The 21,170-nt window shown below is 44.2% G+C and overlaps 1 protein-coding gene across 2 annotated transcripts in view; it reads right to left on the reverse strand.

The window, feature by feature from the left end:
- Nucleotides 1-21,170, reverse strand: part of NID1 (nidogen 1) — a 71,278-nt gene that overhangs the window by 8,178 nt on the left and 41,930 nt on the right. For both annotated transcript variants that reach the window (XM_019746976.2, XM_074316728.1), the window contains 5 exons: nucleotides 19,470-19,619; nucleotides 17,968-18,090; nucleotides 6,259-6,486; nucleotides 4,922-5,094; nucleotides 2,040-2,166 (listed from right to left, as the gene is read on the reverse strand). In XM_019746976.2, the coding sequence (XP_019602535.2) occupies nucleotides 2,040-2,166; nucleotides 4,922-5,094; nucleotides 6,259-6,486; nucleotides 17,968-18,090; nucleotides 19,470-19,619 (801 nt within the window). The remainder of the gene's footprint in view (nucleotides 1-2,039; nucleotides 2,167-4,921; nucleotides 5,095-6,258; nucleotides 6,487-17,967; nucleotides 18,091-19,469; nucleotides 19,620-21,170) is intronic.

Below are 21,170 nucleotides of genomic sequence, written 5' to 3' on the forward strand. Positions count from 1 at the left end.
TGAGTGACATAAGCTGCTCAGACACACAGAAAAATAGACCCAGGGGAGCCCTGGAAGGGACTCCGTGTTATGTCGTCTCCTTACAAACAGCCCTGGTCCTGACTTCAAACCCGAGGGCAACCAACCCTCTTTCCCCAACCAGGAAAATACTTCTGTGCAGGCTACAGAGCCAAAGGAAGGGCCTGGAAACACTATTCCTTACTGTATGGTCAGGGCAAGTGGCAAAAACAGAAAGGCAATATGTCTAGGACACAGATTCTGATGTGCGTTAAACATATTTCATTAGGACTTTAACTCAAGGAAAGAAAGAAGAGCCCAGTGTTCCGACTGGATGAAATAAGCAAGACAAGAAAAAGAAGAGATGCCGCTGCCACATTCACTCAGTAGGGTGTGCCGGCCTATTCCATGACTTAAGTGGAAGTTTCTTTCTCTCCCTTTAAATAAATAATAAATAAATAAAAATCTGTTCCCAGTGATTTTCCTTCTACAAGATCACATTCTGGTTTACTTCTGTGTTTTCACCGTGGGCTTCTGCCTGGGATGTTTCTTACTGTGCTCACAGCTTTCTTGGATGATTATCGGTTCCAGAAGCAACAGGAAACAGCAGAAATGACCTGCTCCCCTCTTCCACTGGATTTGAAGTCAAATCACAGATAACAGCAACAACATTTTTAACACAGAGATAATATGCAAAAAGGCACTTTCAAACTTGTGTTCATTAAATCAAACCATGAAAACTAGCAGATGTTATTTAAATAGCACCTCAGCTTCCAGAAAAGGATGCAGTGATTATGTCCAAAATCAGACATATTTATCTCAACCTCAGCTTAATTCCTGCAGCATCATCTCTTATGAGGGAGCCACGGAAGGAGAAAAATGCCCCAGGGGCTGTTCCACAGGCACAGGAACCTTCTGGAATATCAACTGTTAGGGAAACCTTAAACTGGAAATTGGAAAAGCTACCTTCAGTCCCAAATAAAAAGAAATACTAAATGAGGCTCGTGTATTTTAAAGATGTATCTTTGACTTGAGTGTTTTGCAGAGGAAGTAAGATGATTTTATGCAACAAACATCCTGGGCATGAGAATGTCTCTGAATTGAAAATATCTGCAAGTCAGCTGACGAGTTACTGACTTAGCATGTAGTATTTGACCTTTTTCGAGCAGGGGAATTTTTACGCGTCCTTGGATTTTTGTTGTAATGCTTTTTAATCTTGAATAAAACACAACCATGTCAAATAGTCTTGACTTGCTGAAGGTAGGCATTAAAATAACGCTTACAGTCCTTGGCTTAAATCAGCATTCATAAATTAAAGAATTGAACTGAAATGTTGAAGGGGTAGCCTGTGACAAAGTGTCCTGAACTTTACCATCAGTAATGCAACAAAGAGCTGAGAGATGTCTGTAAGAGTTCAGCCTGGTTTGCTGTACTCCTCTGGGGCTGGCCATCTGAGCATGTGCCGGTGGGGAAAGTAGAGAAGAGGAGACCCCCCCCACCCCACACCCACTAGATGTTACAGGGTGAAGTGACAACCCTTTAACTTGAAAACTGTCTTGGGAATAGACTCAACTATCAGGGACAATATTTGCCAATATGCCTGTGACCCTCCTAACTGTATGATTCATCTGCCTGTTACCTGTGAGGAAACCCTAACGGGGAACATACTGGGCAGACACTCTGAGAATCAATTCTAGGCTCAGCAGCCAGCAGGAGAAATGTATATCCCAACTGGATGGTTGACTTTGGCCTTTATTATCCATTAAAACTGGCTATATAAACTTTCAGGCAAAGGCATGCACTTACCCTGTATTAATTTTATTCTTCTTAGGCTAGCGACAAGTCCCCGCTAAGATGTTTATAATTTGATGAGTCCTTGGAGGGCTCTTCAGAGAAGGTTGGAAAGGGTGGTGTTTGAGGCCGAGGACCCAGCCCCTCTCAAGACACCACATCCTGGGAGCAAACAAACACTCCAACCCTCAAGAGCCACTTGGGCTGCTAGAAACAAAACCAGAAAGGAAGAATGGTATTTCCTTGCCTACCTTGTCGAATGATGGTGGTTGGCTCTCCACCATGAAGACTGGCTCTCCCAATGGAAGGCTCACTGATGTCGGTCCAGTAAATCATCTTATCCACACAGTCAAAGGCCAGTCCAACGATGACTTTATCCTGGAAATGCAGACCAGTGGTGAGAGTGGTCCCCCCACTAGCATCTGGGTAACCAGTGATGGTGGGAATCTTTCATGTGCTTATAGGCATTTTGACACCTTTTTTTATGAAGGGTCTTCAAGTCTTTTGTCCATTTAAAAATGTTTATTATTGAGTTGTTAGAGTTATTTATATATTTCAGATAAAAAGCTGTTGTTACATACATATACATACACATACATGTATGTATATGCATATGTGTATGTATATTTCCTCTCAGTATGTAGTTTTCTTTTTAATTTTCTTAATGATGTTTTTGAAGAGCAAAGTTTACAATTTTTATTAAGTCCACTGTATTATTTTTTCTCTTATGGCTAATGCTTTTTAGTATATGTTCTGCCGAAGCGAGCATGGCTAGTGCTTTTTATATATCATCTAAGAAATCTTTGCCTACTGAGATCATTAAAAAATATATGAGACATAAATATTGGCAAGGAAGAGGTAAACCCACTCCATTCTAAGATAATATGATTGTTCATATAGGAAATCCTGGGGAATCTATAAAACTATTATAATTAATAATTGAATCTAGCATGGTTGTAGGATATAAGGTCAATATAAAATCGCATTTCTACTAGCAAAAAACAAAAATTTAAAACAATATTTATAATAGCATCAAAAACAAAGTATAGAAGAATAAATATGTTTAAATGTACAATATTCTACACAGTACTGTAAAACATTACAGAATGAAATTAAAGACCCAAATAAATGAAGAAATAAATTAGTTTAATGAACTGTAAGATTTAATATTGCTAAGATAATCAATTCTCTCTAAATAGAGTTAAAGATTCAATGCCATCTTATCAAAATCCCAGTAGGCTTACAAGAAACTTACAAGCTCATTCTAAAATATATATGGAAATATAAAGTGAGGCTCTGAGAACCGTAGAAATGGAGGACAAGCATGGCCTTTTACTGAGAAAATCAGGGTTATCAGCAGACACTTCCCCCTCAAGAGGTCAGATCAAAAAGGACAGATCCTTACTTTATACCATATACAAGAATTAACTCAAAATAAATCAAAGACCTAAATGTAAGAGCTAAAACTATAAAACTCTTAGAAGAAAATACAGGGACAAGCCTTATAACATTGGATTTGGCAATACTTTCTTGGATATGACATCAAAAGCAAAAATAAATTGGACTTTATGAAAATTAAAAATGTTGTGAATAAAAGGACACAATCAACATAGTGAAAAAGCAACGCATAGAAGGGGAGAGAATATTTGCAAATCATATATCTAATCAGGAGGTAGTATCTAGAATATATAAATAACTCCTACAACTGCATAATAACAGCAAAACAACAACCCAATTACAAATGGACAAAGGATATGAATGGACATTTTCCCAAAGAAGATATACTAGTGGTTCATAAGCATATGTACAGATGTTGACATCACTAATCATTAGAGAAACGCAAATCTAAACCACAATGAGATACCATTTCACATCTATTGGGACGGCTACTATTAAAAAACAGAAAATAGTAAGTGTTAGCAAGATGGTAGAGAAATTGGAACCCTTGTGTTCTGCCAGTGGGAATGTAAAACGGTGCAGCTGTAAGGAAAACAGGATGGAGGTTCCTCAAACACTGAAAACTAGAATTACCATATGATTTAGCAATTCCACATCTGGTTTACATCCAAAAGAAGTAAAAGTAGGGAGTCAGACAAATATCTGTACACCCATATTCATAGCAGCATTATTCGTAATAGTCAAAAGGTGGAAGCAACCCAAGTGTCCATTGATGGATGAATGGATTTTAAAAATGTAGTATATGCGTATAATAGAATATTATTTAGCCTTAAAAAGCAAGGATATTCTGACACTTGCTACAGCATGGATGAACCCTGAGGACACAATGCTGAATGAAATAAGCTGGTCACAAAAGGACAAATTCTGCATGGCGCCAGTTATACGAGGTATTTAGACTAGAGACAGAAAGTAAAAGTGTGGTTGTCAAGGGCTGGGGAGAGGAGGGAAAAGGGAGTTAGTGTTTAACGGATATAACATGTCAGTTCGGGAAGATCAAAAAACTTCTAGAGATGGACAGTGATGATGATAGCACAGCAATGTGAATGTACTTACCAGCACTGACCAGCACACTTAAAAATGGTAAAAACAAACAAACAAACAAACAAACAAGGACATATTTACCCTGTTGTGTCAGCATCCTCCCTCCCACTTCAATTTTCTGCTTTTCATAGTCTCACTTGACATTTAGCCTCTCCCCTTGGTCTTGGGGGAAATGACTTTCACAAGGAACCAACCCATTCCCATTCGCTGACAGTGTGTGCAAAAGGGTACAAGGAAAGAGTGATGGTCACCCCTTGGGGGATTTATGCTCCATGAGGCAACAGGACAATGCCAAGATCACTTATGTATTTGTTCAGCAAATAGTTTGAGTGACAAGCACCATTTTGGGTCTAGGAACACGGCTGTGAAACAAACACTCCAGTTTCTTATCTTGTGGTGCATCTATTCTTGGTGGGAAGATACGCATCTGATACAGAACATATACACTGACATATAATGGATCCAGGAGTGCTGAGTGCTGTGATGAGACGCAAAACAGGAGGAGAGAGAGAGTGGTGGAGGTTGCAAACTGACAGGCAGCTGGGACAGGCTTCTTTGAGAGGTGGTCTGACCACACCTTGCTTGTTTCTCCAGGTCATTGAAGTGTTAGCAAGCGCAATAAGCCAGTACTCACTGGGAGATGCAGCAAAGCTTTGGCTTCCGTCTTCTTCATGGTGCTTCCTTCCAGGGGGAGGCGCTCTATCTTCCCGGTCTGGGCAAAGAGTAAGTGGCTCCCAGGGGGCAGAGGGAGCACGGCAGGAGGAACTGAGGGTCCGTGGTGAATCGGGGGAGCCACTGTGCTCAGACCTGGGTGGCAGGAGATGGCAATGAGCAAGGCCTGCCTGAAGCAGGGATGCACAAATGCACGCATGCATGCACCTCACGCCAGGTCACATCACCTTCTTGGTGCCACAGATAATGCAGGGCTGAGTGTAGCATTAAAGGTCAAGAGGGGAAAAAGGCTTAGTGCCCTCCTTATGAGAAACAGAAGTGACCTCGCTGGGCATGATGCCTGCTTTGGACACAGGCCACAGCAGTGAACCCAAACAACCGCACCGCAGCAACCCTGAAAGCCCTGCCCACAGGGAACTGGTGGCAATGGCAGGCTGTCAAGCTCTGTAATGTACAGGGGAGACTGTCGGCATGAACTTGCCCATGAGCCCTGTCCCAGGGGTGGGAGGTCTCAGACCCACAGTAGCAATATGCCCCTGTGGGCTTTCGAGAACACATGGTGGTCAACGGCTGATTCTCCCTTAGATTTAGCCTTGCCTCCTACCTGCTGACCTCGAGGCCAGGCATGGCTCCCTGGCTCACCGGACAAGAGATTGCCCCAGGAGGGGACAGGCAGCCTGTGCAGCAGAGTAAGGGGCATGGAACGGGTGTCGAGAAACCTGGGTACCACAGCGGCAGCTGTTACAGAACCAGCTACAGAAAATTCTGTGGCTGTTTGCTCCTTGCATCCTAAATGACCTGGTACCTAAAGGGTGCAGGGCACAACTGTGAAGGGGGCAAGTATGCGAGGATGGGAACAGGTCCCCCGCCTGAGTCAGCAAGGCCCAGGGTGGGGCCTCGGTTGGTCCCTACCATCTCTGTGATATCCCAGTGCAGAGATGCTGGGAAGCCAGGCTGCTCACGGCAGGGCACTCACCTGGGAGACCCAGAGCGCCCACACTCTCTCTGCTACTGAGTGGCCACCGGTTATTTGCACAGACCAGGAAGAGAAGAGAGTAAGAGGAAAGAGAGGGTGAGAAGGGTGACATGGAGAAGAGTGGGGTGAATGCTGAGGGAGACAGAGAAGGGGTGCAGAGGGGAGAAAAGGAGCTTGGGGTTCAAGTCAGTGGAGCTCTCAGGATTTAGGGCAGCAGAAAGCACCAGCAGGGTCCCCCAGCAATGCTCACCGATGCGCGGGACTCTGGTCCCCGGGGGCCCTTCTCAGGCTCAAACCCAAGCACACACTGCCCCCCAACTTACAGGGAGGCCTCATCCCGGGCCTGGTCCTGGTGCCCTCCAGCTCACGGCCGTCTCGGTCCACGCACCAGCAGTAGCCAGTGCTGCCGTGGCACTGGGTGGGCACATAGTACCCGTGTTCATCACACTCAGGGACAAACAGCCCTGGCGGCAGCGGTCGTTGTGAGTCTGCCATCCCTGCTGCCCCGAGGATGTGTTCTCGCTCAAGCTGGCAGCGGGTTTTCTCCACTTCTGTGAGAGAGACAAGCAAGGGGAGACTGTCAGCGGTGTGATTACTGGGGGGGGGGGGGGGGCGGTCACTGCCACGACCCAACTCAGAACCGCGGAGCTGCCTGGTCATCACTGGGTTTTGATTAATTTTTAACAATTTAAAACATTATTTTACTTAAAGGATTTAATGGTCAAGAAGATTATATTTACTTTTTTTTTTTCTCTCCTAGGCAATGTTTTTTCAGTTTTTAAAGACTGAGGCAAAACTGATGTGACATAAAATTAATGCTTTTAAAGTGGACAATTCAGTGGCATTTAGCACAGTCACGATGCTGTGTGACCACCCTGTCTATCTACTTCCAGTACCTTTTTCTCACCTCAGAGCAAACCCCACACCTACTGAGCAGCAGCTCCCATTCCCCCAGCTTCCCCGCTCCTGGCAACTCCAAGTCTGCCTTCTGTGTCCATGGATTTACGTATTCTGGCATTTCACATAAATGGAGTCATACAACATGTGTGTGAGCTTTTGTGCCTGGCTGCTTTCACTCAGCGGAATGTTTTCAAGGGTAATTCAAGTTGGAGCCATAGTATCAGTACTTCGTTCCTTTTTATGGCTGAATAACATTCTGTAGGGCTGTACCATGTTTGTTTATCCATTCATGAGTTGATGGACAGCACTGAAATTTGCTTTAAATTTAAAAATTGTTTTTAATTTTAAGTTTTTCTTAAATTTGTCATCATTCAAGCTTCTTGATTACCACATTGAATCAAGGCCCAAGATTCAAGAACTAAAGACACAGGGAAGGCACATGTGGTGTTTCTCTTTAATGATGCACTCATGTTTGGCATGAAACATGGCCTCTTAACTACGTAACTCAGATCCCAAAGCAGGAAATACTTCTGTATCTCTGGGGAATTGCTGATAACAAGCTATGGCCTGGAGTAAACAACCCCCCGATACGAGGCAGAGCTGTAGCTGGTTCCACGCTAGCGTCCAGCCACCACGAGGACCAGGCCAGCGGTGTCACCACCTCTGGCCACACCAAGCAGTGCCCAGACACCAGCAGGAATATCACAGACTGCCGAGAGTTACACTTAGCCAAACAGAACCACGTCGGTGCCTCTCTCTTCTACGGCTTTCCACGCACTGTTCATTGTGTGACCCCCCCCTCATTGGGTGAGGGGGGAGTTCAATCCTCCAAACTCAGCTCAGGCATTTCCTCCCTCAGGACCCTCCAGGCTGGGCAATGCTCCCAGAGCATGCTGGGCTCCTCCACCCTGTAGCTCTCGGGGCACAGACACTGCCTGTTCCTTGTCTGCCTCCCTGAGCAGATTCTAGCCTCTGAGGGCAGCGAGTGACTGCATCTCCTTCACCTGAACTCAGGAGGCACCTAGTGAGCGGGAATGGAGGATGCACGTGGAAAAGCTCCCAGGACCTGCCCTCAGGAGCTTGCGGTCTGGAGGGAAGGCAACAAATGAACAATTACAGTCCAGTGAGCGGGTGTCTTGACAGAGAGGGCCAGGATACCACAGTCACACAGCAGAGACCCTCTCTGTAGGGATCGGAGAGCAAAGGAGCACCTAAGTGCTAACTTTGACCTTCACTGGAAGATCATGGAAGGGCTCCACCTAGGAAGGGCTCCACCGACTTTTCCTATTAAGGGACAGAGTCCGTATTTTTGGCTTTGTGGGACATGTGGTCTCTGCCACAACTACTCAACTCTGCAGCTGCAGCATGAAAGCAACCAAGTTTCATACATAAATGAACGAGTGTTCCAATAAAACTTTATTTATAAAAACAGACAGTGGGCCAGAATTGTCCTGTGGGGACTGTAGTTATCCACCCCTGCTCTAGGGCATCATATTTATGTTAGGGGGGAGTTTTATGTAAATATGCTAACTCATATATTAACATGTGTCAATATATTAGTGTGTTAATATTATATTGTAATAATAGAATATATAATACTAAGCTATGTAGTTCATAGAACTTTTTATCTGAAAATGGTTGTAATGCCCAGTTCCACCACTCCTGGCGTTATCTGGGTCTGTGCCCCCTCAGCTGCAGAACAGTGGTGGCAGCAGTAACTAACCTCACAGTAATACTTGGAGGAGCGAGTGGGATATGAGGAGACAAATATGTGCCGGTGAGACCTTAAGTTCTGCACTTATTTGTGACATTAAGTTCTGCACAGGCATCCACAGTGACATGCAGCGCATGTGTTGCCAATAAATGTTTGAAGTACTTTTTGTCTGTGTTGCTAGTTCTCCTGTTCATGTGCTGAACATGGTTGCTCCTTGGATTACCCGTGATTTCTGAGCATGTCAGTAAAGTGCTGTTGAACGTCTCAAAGGAACACTGGGGATGCTTTCTCTCTTGTCCCAAAGGCTGATATTAAAAACAAAACAAAACAAAAAACATATTTGATGTAGAAAGAGCCAAACAAAGAAAGAAATAAACCATCTGGTTGAGAATAAAAATGTTGGTTTTTGCTCCCTCTTAGACGTAAAACTTGTTTACTTCCTCAATATCTTACATTTGTACAGGGTTTTAGAGTTTCTACATAAGCTGTCTCCACTCACGTTTCACTGAATTCTCACAATAGTCCTATGCCAGGCAACTATACTTTGCACGCCAAAATTAGAGAACTGAAATGCAGATTGGTGATGGGGCTCCCCAAGCCCAGTAAGTGGCTCAGCTCGGCTGGAACCAGGGTCTTTGGGTTCCTACCCCGCCCCCTGCCCCTCTGCACCCACATGCCCAGCACCCAGGACGGCTCATGCACACTGAACATGTTACACCAATGGTGATATACGCACTTTAGTGTAACACACTCACCAAACTAATCCATGGCCCACAGACTCATTTTCTTCCATCAATATTTGTATATAGTGTTGCCTTCCAACTAGCAAACAGCCTGGTGTCAACCAAATCACACTTTCAAGAAAGTAGATGTTGCTCCATCGTATGCAGCCAACAAAGCTTTACATTAACGCGATGTTTGGCCAACATACAAAATCTCAAGTGCTCTAGAATTTACAGTGGAACTTTTAAGTGCTGGATCTTGAACTTATACAAAGAAATGAAAAACCTCAATTGTGACTCAGGAAGCAGAATTTCAAGTGTGTTTATGAAAAGCTGTAACATCATTGGGTTTCCTGGAATGGCTTCTCAGCCTGGCCCTCCGGCAATGGGGGTGGCTTGTGGGAGCCCCAGGCCCCATGGGAACTTTTCCAGTAAGGGCCTGGGGGTGGGTGGGGTGGGGCCAGTAAAGACACACTTCCTGGCCTTGTTTCTGGTTGATAAAATGGTAACTCTTGCAAGGTTCTTTTTACTCATCTAGTTTTACCTGCTCAGGAGAGAAGCATTCAAGACCCTGATACCTATCTGGGGAACAGCAGGAAGGCTAGGGGGAGTTTTTTCAAGGTTGGGGACAAAGGAGAGGAAAATAAAATAGAGGGAGAACACAGAAAAAAAACCACATTTTGAATCTCTTGATTTGCATCCCATTCCCTTGCCTGATTACATTTCTTTGGGTTAATTTAACCAAATAACCTTCATAGCCTCTAATCTGCTCATGAGGAAGGTGCCGTTGGTTTAGCCTCTTCCTGCACAGCCCGCCCCCCCTAGGTGCCGGCTGCTCAGAGTGGCACTTCCATGAACTCACACTGCCGAGGAGCCAACATGGGAGTGGTGAACAATGCCTGGGCTCTGCTGGGTCTGAGACTTTCTGGCTCGTGGCCTCATCTCATCAGCTGCTAGATGGACACTTATTAGTCCAAGACTGCCAAATTTCCAAGAATGGGAATTTACCAGTAGAGGAGATAATGTCAGTCGGATGTGGTCTTTATCCTTATGTTTCTAGGTCTCTACTAAGAACCCCCCACAACCACCTCCAATAATGATGATGATGATAAAGGTATCTCTACTTATGAACTTTCTCCAAGTCTCTTCCCAACACTGACCCCCCAATCCTGACATGACAGGTGAGGAAGGAGAGTGCCCAGAGCGGGGGAAATGAACTAGCAACTAGAAAAGTGGGGAAGGGGAGGGAAAGCAGAAAGTCACGAAACTACAGGAAGAGAAAATGCTCCTCCAGTCTGCGTGCCATCTCATCTTGTGTGAAATGCCACTTTGGGTTTTCTTTGTCCCTGCCTTCTGGGGCCCCTAACTGCATCCGTCCTCTCCTGACAACCTGCTAGTCATAGGCTTTAAAAATCACTGTATTTGTGATTATTTCTCATACCAGAAACCCCATGGCCCCTTGAATCATGAATGCATTTGTGCTCTAAGTGTTTGCTGAAACCTGCTGTGAGCAGGTGCCCTGGCAGCAGCAAGGTCAGAGCTGGTAGCAGAGCCCTGGGAGTTCCTAGGCCACATTCAGCGTGGGCAGTGTGAGTGGCTGGCAGGGTCTGAACAGAAAGCAGAGAGGAGGACACTTAACCCGCTTCTACCAAGGGCTCATGTGACCCCAAGGTTGCTAAATCTGCTGTGTCCCTCACGGGCACAGCTTTGTAGTTGAGCCCAGTGGCTGGGGGTAGCACTGACAGACTTAGGGCTGGAGGTTTTCAGGCTGTGAGTGGAGGAAGGATGAGATGCTGAGAAGTTCAGGGTATTGATGATGAGGCTTGACACATGCTCCCTGGGGTTCAGGCGACAGGACTTGGAGAAAAAGATGGGATGGAGGAGCTGCCAGGCTCAGAAAGGACACTGCTTTGAAAACGAGGCTGGGAGAGCTGCAAGGCGGGGAATAGTCGGTGGGGCCACGGGCCTCACAACCATAGTTCTCAAGCCTCAGGAGCCTGGTTTCAGGGATACTCCACAGCCCAACCTCCCCATGGCTGCCTAGTGGTTTCACGTCATTATCCAACCCCGTCTCCTGTTCAAATACTACCCATCCTGCAAGGCCGAGTACAAATCCTACTTCTCACACTTCCCTAGCTCTCCAGGATCTTTCACCTGGGTGTCTGCTCCCAGTCACACCTACAGGTTCACTAGGAGTTTCCAGAGTTCCCCTTGCCTGCCCAGTTATAGGATGAACTCCTCCAAAGCACAGACCTTACTGTCTACGCACTGAGCACAGGGGCAGGTACATAACAGATGTTTAGGAAACACAAGGATCCTGGCTGTGCTACCAGTCAGCCGGTGCCTGGGACAAGGTAGGTAGTCTCCCTAAACCCTCACCCACTGGGTGAGGCTGATGGTGGCACCAGCAACACACACCAGCCAGTAATGGAGAAAACCAAGACATGTGGCATCCTGGTCAGCAAGTGGAGAAAGTGTTTCGGGAGGGAAAGCGAGATCAACTATACCAAGTGCTGCCAAAAGAGGTGAGGGATGAGATCTGAGCAAGTGAGAGTCACTGGGGACACTATAGGCATAGCTCGGGGTGGGTGTTGGGGGCAAAGCGGGACTGCTGCGGTTTGAGAGGCAACGGGAGACTCTGGGAAGAAGGTAACAGCCTAGATTTAGAATCTAACTATAGACAGAGTAACGATAGCAAAACCCCAAATCCAAGGACAACATGTACAATGAAATGAGGTGACAAGCTAGTCCTATGAACCCCAATCACAAGCCGGTGAGGATACACCAGCAGCCATGAGGCCCACCTGGAATCAGTGTCTATGTGGATGAAGGAGGGAAGCAATAGGACATCTGACAGTTCTGGGAACAGAACCCCAGAGTTAACAGCCCTGAGATAGAAAGCACAGCAGAGCCAAGCTGACAACAGCTGCTGAGGCTGGCAGATTTTCCTACTCCACCTGGGATGCCAAAGTCTCAAGGGACTGGAAGATGGAGCCCCTAGGAATTCTCAACACTGATCTGGCCGGCAGGGCCTCACACTGGGAGAAAGTGCTGGAAAACTCAGCAGGATGGAGACGATAGAGACAAGGAAAGAGAAGGTCCAGCTCAAGTAGAGGAGAACAGAGCCAGGGAATCTGAAATTGAAGTCGAAATATTTTTTAAAACTTCACCAAAAGAACAGAAGAGGAAGCTCTGCGTAGTTAGAAAAGTGATCTGAACCAAGCTTCTTTCTGAAAGTTCAGGAAATCAACTTCACATGAAAACAAGCAACAGTAAAGTATGGAGGTCAAATCCAAAACAAAGTTACAATAAGAAAAAGGATAATAAGGAGGAGAATAACAACCCCAGGACAATGAAAGCATGCCAGAAATACATGCGAATAGAATAGATCCACACTGCAACCTCCTGTTTCAAAATAAGCAAAAAGACAGTAAGAAAATGATATAAGACCTGAAAGAACAAAATGAATCAGAATTTGAAAAACTCAGAAATGGGGCAACAAAATTCAGGAAAGAAGTTGAAATAAAAGAAAAAAATCATTTCAGAAATGAAGACCAAAGTAGAAGGAATGAAAAAGTGAATAAACGTAAGAGATTATGCTTTAAGAGAAACAGAAGGTGGGAATAGGAAAATGTTTAAAGCCAAAAAGAAATGAGACAAAACAGATTTCAGAGAAGGGGACAAATAGTGGAGACAGGCAAACAAGATTCAATACGTAAAATGGGAGCCTCCAAAGAAATAAAGCAAGGAAAAAGAACAAATACTAAAACTGTAGTTCAAAAAAATTTCCTGAAATTAAAAAAAGATTTGAAGTGACAAATTGAAAAAGCACAGAGTGTAACTAAGAATACTGATCCAGACCAACCGATGTCAAGTGATATTCTAGCAAAACTATCGAACTTTTGCAAGGAACTATGGAAAAGAAAGAAAAAAATCCTTTGGGCATCTAGGTCAAAAGGGGAAAATTATCTTCAGATTGTCATTTGTATTTTTGACAGCCATGCTTTATGTCAGAAAAAATTTGAGCTAGTCAACGAAATAAAATAAACCAAGGAATATTGTTTCCATGAGCCCTTCCTGAGGAACATTCTAGAGAACAAGCTTCTGACAACAAATGAACTAGAGAGACATTGACATAAGGGCAGGTAACAAGCAATACTTATATAGTTTCTTGTTGAACTAAGACTAAATGAGGGTTGAAAGGGAGAAAATACAGTATGTGATGGTCACATGTTCAGACAATGTAGATATAATGGAGAGGATGTGGAGAGCACATGAAAAAAATTCTTAATTGTTCTCAGACATGATATGGGTGGTGGTAGTATTAGTATTCTGATTCTCAGACCATTGTGTGTGTATGTTGGATAAAGTAAATAAGGAATTATGGTCTATTCAAAGTCTTGTCATCCACTATGTCCTTGAGAACCAGGATACTCAGTATGAAAGGAAGGAGCTATGGATATAATCGAAAAGAGGTTAAGAAAAAAATCCTGTAGTCCTGAGTTTGAATTGGAAATATTAACCTGAGCTCATTAGGCATTCCTACGTCAGTCTGAGCATCTCAAGGACTCAGACTATGGTCCTGCAATACCATTTCCCACTGAAAGAAACAAGGGCTTCATGGAGAAATGGCTGGTTCTAGTTCTGAGGCAGGAAATACACAAGAACCTAAAACATCTTATCATACCAGAGAGCAAGGAAGCTATTGAAGGCTACTAGGATTGTGTCAAAAGAACCAGAGGCCAACTGGAAGAGGTTCCCACGGGCCAAAGATGGGACTCTGGGCTACAATGAGTGCACTAATTACAACCAATTGATAACCATGAGTATATAATGATATTAAAAACTAAAAATGAATTAGTCACCTTCAGTGGCTGATAAGGAATCAATCTGTTATCTTCACAACTAGTGAATATGAGAAAGACCCAAGCATTAATACTGTTTTTCCTTTATGAAATGTACCAACTGGGCAACCAAAGAGTAGATGAGGGGAAGCATTTCTTTATAAATACTCTAACTAATGAAAAAAAAATGACAATAGAATTAGACTATCACCATTTGCTGCCCAGTAGAAATTAATGGACATTAAAGAACATCAATTACAACGAATAAAAGAGAAAGAAATGACAACTCAACTAGACTCTCACAATTTGCCACTCTCTAGAAATTAACAGATCTGGGCCATAATCATAAATGGCTCCTCACATCACAAAGAGTGAGACAAGCAGACTTTATGTGCTTACCAGTGCACTGCATTGGACCATGCCACACATCTTTACAGAGAAAGATAACTAGTTCAGAAAGTCGGGCTACAAGGAATGATGTGCTTCTGATGTAAGGTAATACCACCACCTACTGTCTTGCCAAAAGGATTGAACCTGAGTCTGATCAAGTCTCTGGACCCAGCTGCCAGTTTGCGGACAGCACAGAACAGGAGGGCATGTTGAACTACACCATGAGTGCACAATCACAAAATCCACACTGTGGGAAATTACAGCTCAAAGTCTTGGGTTCTTCAATACACAAACTGCAAGGAAAAGAAAGAGCTGAAAGAGGGAACTATAGATAGAAAAATGAGCAACACTAAAACTATAGTGTCTAGGAATGCACATGTATGATAAAACTATAAATGCAAGTTAGCAATTATTGTGAAAGTCAAGTGGGTGGTTACTTTTGGGGAGAGGGAAGAGGCTCTGACTGGGACAGAGCTCCTGGAGGAGCTCCTGGGGTGTGGGTGAAGTTCTACTGCTTGACCTGGGTGGCAGTTACAAGGGAGTCACATTGGAATGACTCCCTAAGCTACACATTTGTTCTATATGACTTTTCGTATCTGTTTTATTTGACAATTAAAAGGTCGGGAAAAAAGAGACAATGGGAGAAGAGGAAGCGGAAGCAACAATTCAAGACCACCCTTATGAGGAACTGAACTTTAAAGGAGAAGGAAACGGGATGGCAATGAGACAGGGGTGTAGGATCAAGGGAAACCTTCACTTTTGTTTGTCTTTCAAGTGAGAAATATCACAGCTTCACTGTAGGCTGAGTGGATGTATCTAGTAAAGACGGAAAGGATGACCATCCAGGATGGGGAGCGAACCACAGAAATGCCAATTCCAGACAAACAGCAATCTGGCACATTAAATGAATGTTGACTGGAAATTTATAAGTTGTAATTTTATTTGTATTTAATTTGTAAATGTGTTTTGCTTTTATAGTTACAAAAGAAGTTGGACCCTAGATTTATCCATAGTAAAAATAATCTAAGCCAACACTGGAGGCCTTAAGAGTTTTTCTTTTAAAAAGGATCTTACTCAATTTGGAGAAAAATTTCTATAACAATTCTTTTCCATAAAGAGTTCAAGAAATCCTTTTGTAAACTAGAAATTATTCAGGCCTTATGTTCCTTATTTGTAAAACAAAGGGGATGAATTACAGAGGCTCTAGAGCCCCTTCCAGCTCTAACTGGGAAATTCAAGTTTTCTAACAGTGGATTTACTTGAAACAAAGTGCAAACTGTAACGCAAACAACAGACACATAACGAAAAGTGTGCATGCAATTGTTCCTCAGTTTTCTCTCCTTTAAGTTGTACTATCCTAAATGTTTTTGTCATTCCTTATAGCCTGACTTTCTGAACTAGTTATCTTTCTCTATAAAGATGTGTGGTGTGGTCCAATGCAGTGTACTGGTAAGTGTGACTGGTGCCAAGTGTAAAGATTGGTGATCAAACATCCACAGGCTTGGTATTTGCCCTTAAAGACCAGGCTTTCTATCTCTAGCTCAGGGCTCTTTAAACTCCTCTTTGGTCCTCTACTAAGCTCCCGCCATGTACCAAATTCTAGCCAGTTACATTCTCCCAGACACCAACCAGGCAAAGTCAGTGGTGGTTGTAGCCCACCTCCAAGATGGCCCCCAATCTCCTACCTCCTGGTGTTCCCACACTTATATAGTTTCCTTTCACACTGTTAGAGGGTTGGCCTGTGACTAATAGTATCAGCAGAAGTGACAGCATTGTCACTTCCAAGATTAGGTTACAAAAGATTGTGGCTTCCGTCTTGGGTTCTTTCTCGTCACCTGTTCTAGAGAGAGCCACTGGATATTGGGGACATAAAAATAAAATGTAGATGCACCTGGTCCTCAGGGTGTTCACAGGCTAGCAAAGGAGACAGACACTGAAATAGTTTTTAATTGCTTTCCATTTACCTCTTATTGAAACATTTATAGTGGCATAAATACAGAGGGTGCCAAAAAATGTACACACATTTTAAGAAAGGAAAAACTGTATTAAAATTGTAATATTCAATATATACTGATAAAGAAAGATGAATACAAGTCATGTGTATACATTTTTTTTGGCACCCCTGGTATATCTGGCCAACAACAGCAGTAATTAATCATAATAACATGACTGGCTAAATCCGGTCTGAGGTATCAATTACATGGTTAATCTCATGACTGGATCACGTGTGGTTAGGACCCCATCCAGGCTGAGGTCCATCTGAGAGACCTGGGTCTGAGTCTTAGTTCTAGCCCTTACTACCTGTAGGACCTTGATTGTGCCTTTATTTTTTAAGTTTCAGCATAAGTGGAGAGAGTAATAGTATTTACTTTTAAAAGAGGATTATGAACAGTACTTGAAATAATATAATTAAAGCACTGAGCATATGGTAGGTTCTACACAAATGGCAGCCAATTATATGTATTCATTATCAGCATTTGAGTGGCTCCTGAATTCTTGGTATTGACCTTGGGCTATCACTATCGTTATGATCTAACAAGATGCCACTCAGGTCAGCTGGCAACTTTAGAAGCTGCACAGTCCACGTATCACAGGTACTACGGACAATTCTGTGGAGGCCCCAGTCTGCACTTCCTCCACCTGGTGGCCCTTCACCCCTCCTTCCTACCTCCAGCCTACCTCTGTTGCCCATGACTCTTACAAACCTGGAATAATTAATTTTATGTGTCCACTTGACTGGGTCACAAGGTACCCAGATATCTGGTCAAACATTATTTGGAGTGTTTTGGATGAGATTAATCTTTAACTCCATAGACTGGTACAGCAGACTGCCCTCCCTAATAAGGGTGAACCTCATCCAATCAGATGAGTGGAAAGCCAGAATAGAACAAAAAGCTTGACCTTTCCCTGAGTAAGAGAAAATCCTTCGTTCCTGATGGCCCATAAACTGAGACATGGGCTTTTTCCTGCCTTCAGACTCAAATGAAAACATTGGCCTTTCCTGGGTCTCAAGTCTGCCAGCGTTCAGACTGCAACTACACCATCAGCTTTCCTGGGTCTCCAACTTACTAACTGCACATCTTGGGACTTCCCAGCCTCTATAATTGTGTGACCAATTTCTTATAATAAGTATATACATATACACACACACATCTTATTAATTCTGTTTCTCTGGAGAATGGAACCCACAGTCCCATTATTACCCTGCACTGCTTACTCACATTACCAGGATGACCAGGCTGCCAGTACAGTTATGGTCCATGTGTGGCATCCCCTAGAGTTGTGCAGTGCACAACCTGCCCGGCTGTATGTTGCAGCTGTTCTCTGATCTCCCACCTCAACAACCCTCAGCACTCTCCATGGAGCTTCACACTTCCCCACCTCACCTTCCCTCCCAAGGCTATGCACTCAGTACTCAGATATAGCACTGGCCTACCAACTCCAAATGTCCTGACACCTTACCTCCAGGCATACAGCGGAAGCCATCTCCCTGGTAACCAGGTTTGCACTGGCACGTGAAGGATCCAGGAGTGTTGTAGCAGACGGCATCGGGGTGGCATCGGCTTGTCTGGCATTCATCCACATCTGCAAAACAGCACCCAGACCAGGGACAATGAGATTTCTTTTGGAATCCATAGTTTACACAATAATTTAAACCACTGGCTCAATTCTATGGGACCTTGTTTCTGACCTGTTAACAATGATTTAGAAGTCACTCAATATTAATTATTAAAACACTAACTTCCCAATTTTCTCTCTTGTGTGTTTATAAATGTGTTTCACTTTGATGACAATGTTTTCATAAAAAAATCAAGCTTGCAAAAGGAAAAAAGGAGGATTCTTTTGCATTATAAAATGATCTTTCTCATCATAAATAAGGGCTTCAAAAATGTCTAAGAGTTTGCAGACAAATTAACTGCTTGACAGAATAACCTCAGAGACCAGAGAAAATTCACAGGCTCAGTAATGAAGACTCAGAAATTATAATCTATCTTCGAAAAGCTTGAACTTTTCAGAAATATTGTGGTATAAAGTTAAGTAATTTTGTAAACCAAAGGACCACAGTTATCAAACTGTGTTCAGTTACCTACCTAAAATTATCTATAGAGCACCCTGGCAGACAATGGGCTGATCACAGGCCTGAAAGAATTGTACGATGTCATTATTCTCTGACTCTGCACGCATTTATTCAGTAAGGAGATTCACTTTTTTTGGAGCAGATGGTTGGAGCGGGCCAGGTGAATGGCTATACACGTTATTAAAGAAATGGTTGGACTTTAACACGTTGCATAAGGCGGGGTTTAAATTCCTCATACCCCTCTGTTCCGGCAGGTTTTTAAAAGAAACTACTTTAAAATGCACTCTTCTCTTTAAAGCGTAAATGCTTCTATGTCATTTATTATTTTTCTATGGAATTTTTTAGGATTTACTCACCTATGATGCTAGTAATCACTACTGGTGTGATACTGCAGAAAGCAGCTTCCTTTGTTATTAACGAAACACAAATAATTCAATAAAATGTGAAAAGTAAAGAGTCAACAGTAAAACAAGAATTCTCGTTATCCGTCCTTAACGCATGGCTCAGAAAAAAAACGAAGATTCTCGTGATCCGTACGCAACGTGTTAAGCTCCATGAATGCAAGGATGGTTTGACTTTTCGTGAAAGAACTCTGTTCCTAGCAGACAGCAGGTGTCTAACTGTTGCCTGAATGAGCAAGTCACATGGAACAAAATAGTAGGGGGAGGCCAAGTGTCATCCCCAATGAGAATAGGTCTCAAAAAAAACCCACAAAAAACACACATAGTTCAAACTACTCGACAGAGATAAAATGTAGCCCATTTACCTGACAGAGTTGAGAAAATAACTCTCTTCAACTCAGGGTGAATCAGTAATTAGCTTATGATAAGTACCACCTAGGGCATTTTTTCAGGTTACACAGAGAAATATCAGAGACACCACGCACCTTGGCAGGCCCGGCCATCCCCAAAGAAGCCTGGCAAACAGGAACAGGTGTAGGAGGAGCCTCCTGTGTAGACACACTGGGCCCGCTGGGGTATGTCACAGTCGTGCAGGCCTGTCGTGCAGTGATTGATGGGGCGCTGGTCCACAATAGCTTCAAACACAAGGTGGACACAATGTTTGAAGAGAGTCCTCTGAGCAGGCCCAGTGCCCTTCCAAGCTCCCCCCACACCAGTGGTTTAGTCCACTGGAGAGATGGTGCTGGGACCCCAGACCTCTAGGCATTTCTTCAGCTTCACACCCTGCTCCCCACTAGGCTGGCACCCCCATCTGTCCTCCAGTTTCCTCAGATGGACTCTGCCTCTAATTAGTCCTCGTAGACTGACACCGTGGTCAGTCACTCAGCCTGGCTTTCAACCTGTTTTGCCCCAGGGCTCTGTCTCAGGCCACGTTCCACACCAGGTCCCACACCCGACACCCCCTTCATCTGTATGTGGAGCTGGAACATCGCAGCTGCACACACTTCCTAGGGCAGCTCTGCTGGAGGAGCATTTGGAGCTAAGGATCTGAGACTTCTGCATGGTGTCTTTAACTTTGACCTACTGGGCAGGTGTAACAGTCGCTACGAATGCCAAAGTCAAGGTCACCCATTTCCCACCAAGGAAGAAATGAACTTCCAGGGCAGTGAGCAGGTATGGTGGAAAGATTGGGTCTTTGGGACAGGCAGCCCTGGGTTTCTACCAGGTGCACATGTGTCCACCACATGGCTTTGCGTAAATCCTATGACTCTCGGAGCCTCACATTCTTCCTTTGTGAAACAGGAATTACTTCCAGCACACCAAGCAGAGGGAGGCCCAGTAATTGGGACTATTGTTCACTAAGGGTCCTGATGACAGAAGTCATGGAATGAGAGCTCAGGAGATGGGTGAGTGACACGAGGTGAGCCAATAACACCCCACGTGTGCTTTTGCCTCAAGATGGAAGTCAAGGGCTGAGGTCTAGGGGTGATTTCCAATGGCTAGTTCAAGTACTCTGGGGTTCCCATGGCACCATTTAGCTTCTGGGTTTAAAGCTCTAAGACCCAGGACAGAGCCCCATCCCTCACAATGTCAGAACACCACCCTTTAGTCCCTCCAGGAGGTCTGAGTGTCTGGATTGTCCCAGATGCAAGAGGACTCTTTGTCTTTCTCTTCAGTGGGTCCTTCCCAAGATTAATCCAGTTTATCTTTCTCCAGTGCTGAGAGCGAGAGAGCGAGAGCGAGAGCGAGAGAGCAAGGGAGAGAGCTGTAAGCACTGTAAGGGGAGGCAAAGAAGGGGATACTTCAAAGGTCTGTACCAAACAAGAGGTTAGCAAAGAATTGGCAGATGGAGGCCCAGCCTGTGCACGCAGCAGCTTAGACTCCTAGTCAAGAATGTCAACTACCTCCCACGGACCGGCACTGTCGCACCCAGTCTCGTGGGCCAAAGGGTGGCCGGGATTTAAATTGCTACAAGTGGTCCCAATTTCCGTGTGGAAAACAGTAACCTGGATTATATCTACCAGTCCATGGGCACAGTCCTGTTCTCTTGGACACTTTTCTCTCCTCTCACTTCCCATCATGTGTAATGTTCCTCCTTTCTCTAGGGTCCTCTGCCCCAAACTCCCTCAACTACAAAATGTGAAAGGAAACACTCTCAAAGAGGTGGGGACCCAGGAAAGGTAGGA

Source organism: Rhinolophus sinicus, linkage group LG12 (genome assembly GCF_036562045.2).
Source record: "Rhinolophus sinicus isolate RSC01 linkage group LG12, ASM3656204v1, whole genome shotgun sequence".
Taxonomy (NCBI): domain Eukaryota; kingdom Metazoa; phylum Chordata; class Mammalia; order Chiroptera; family Rhinolophidae; genus Rhinolophus; species Rhinolophus sinicus.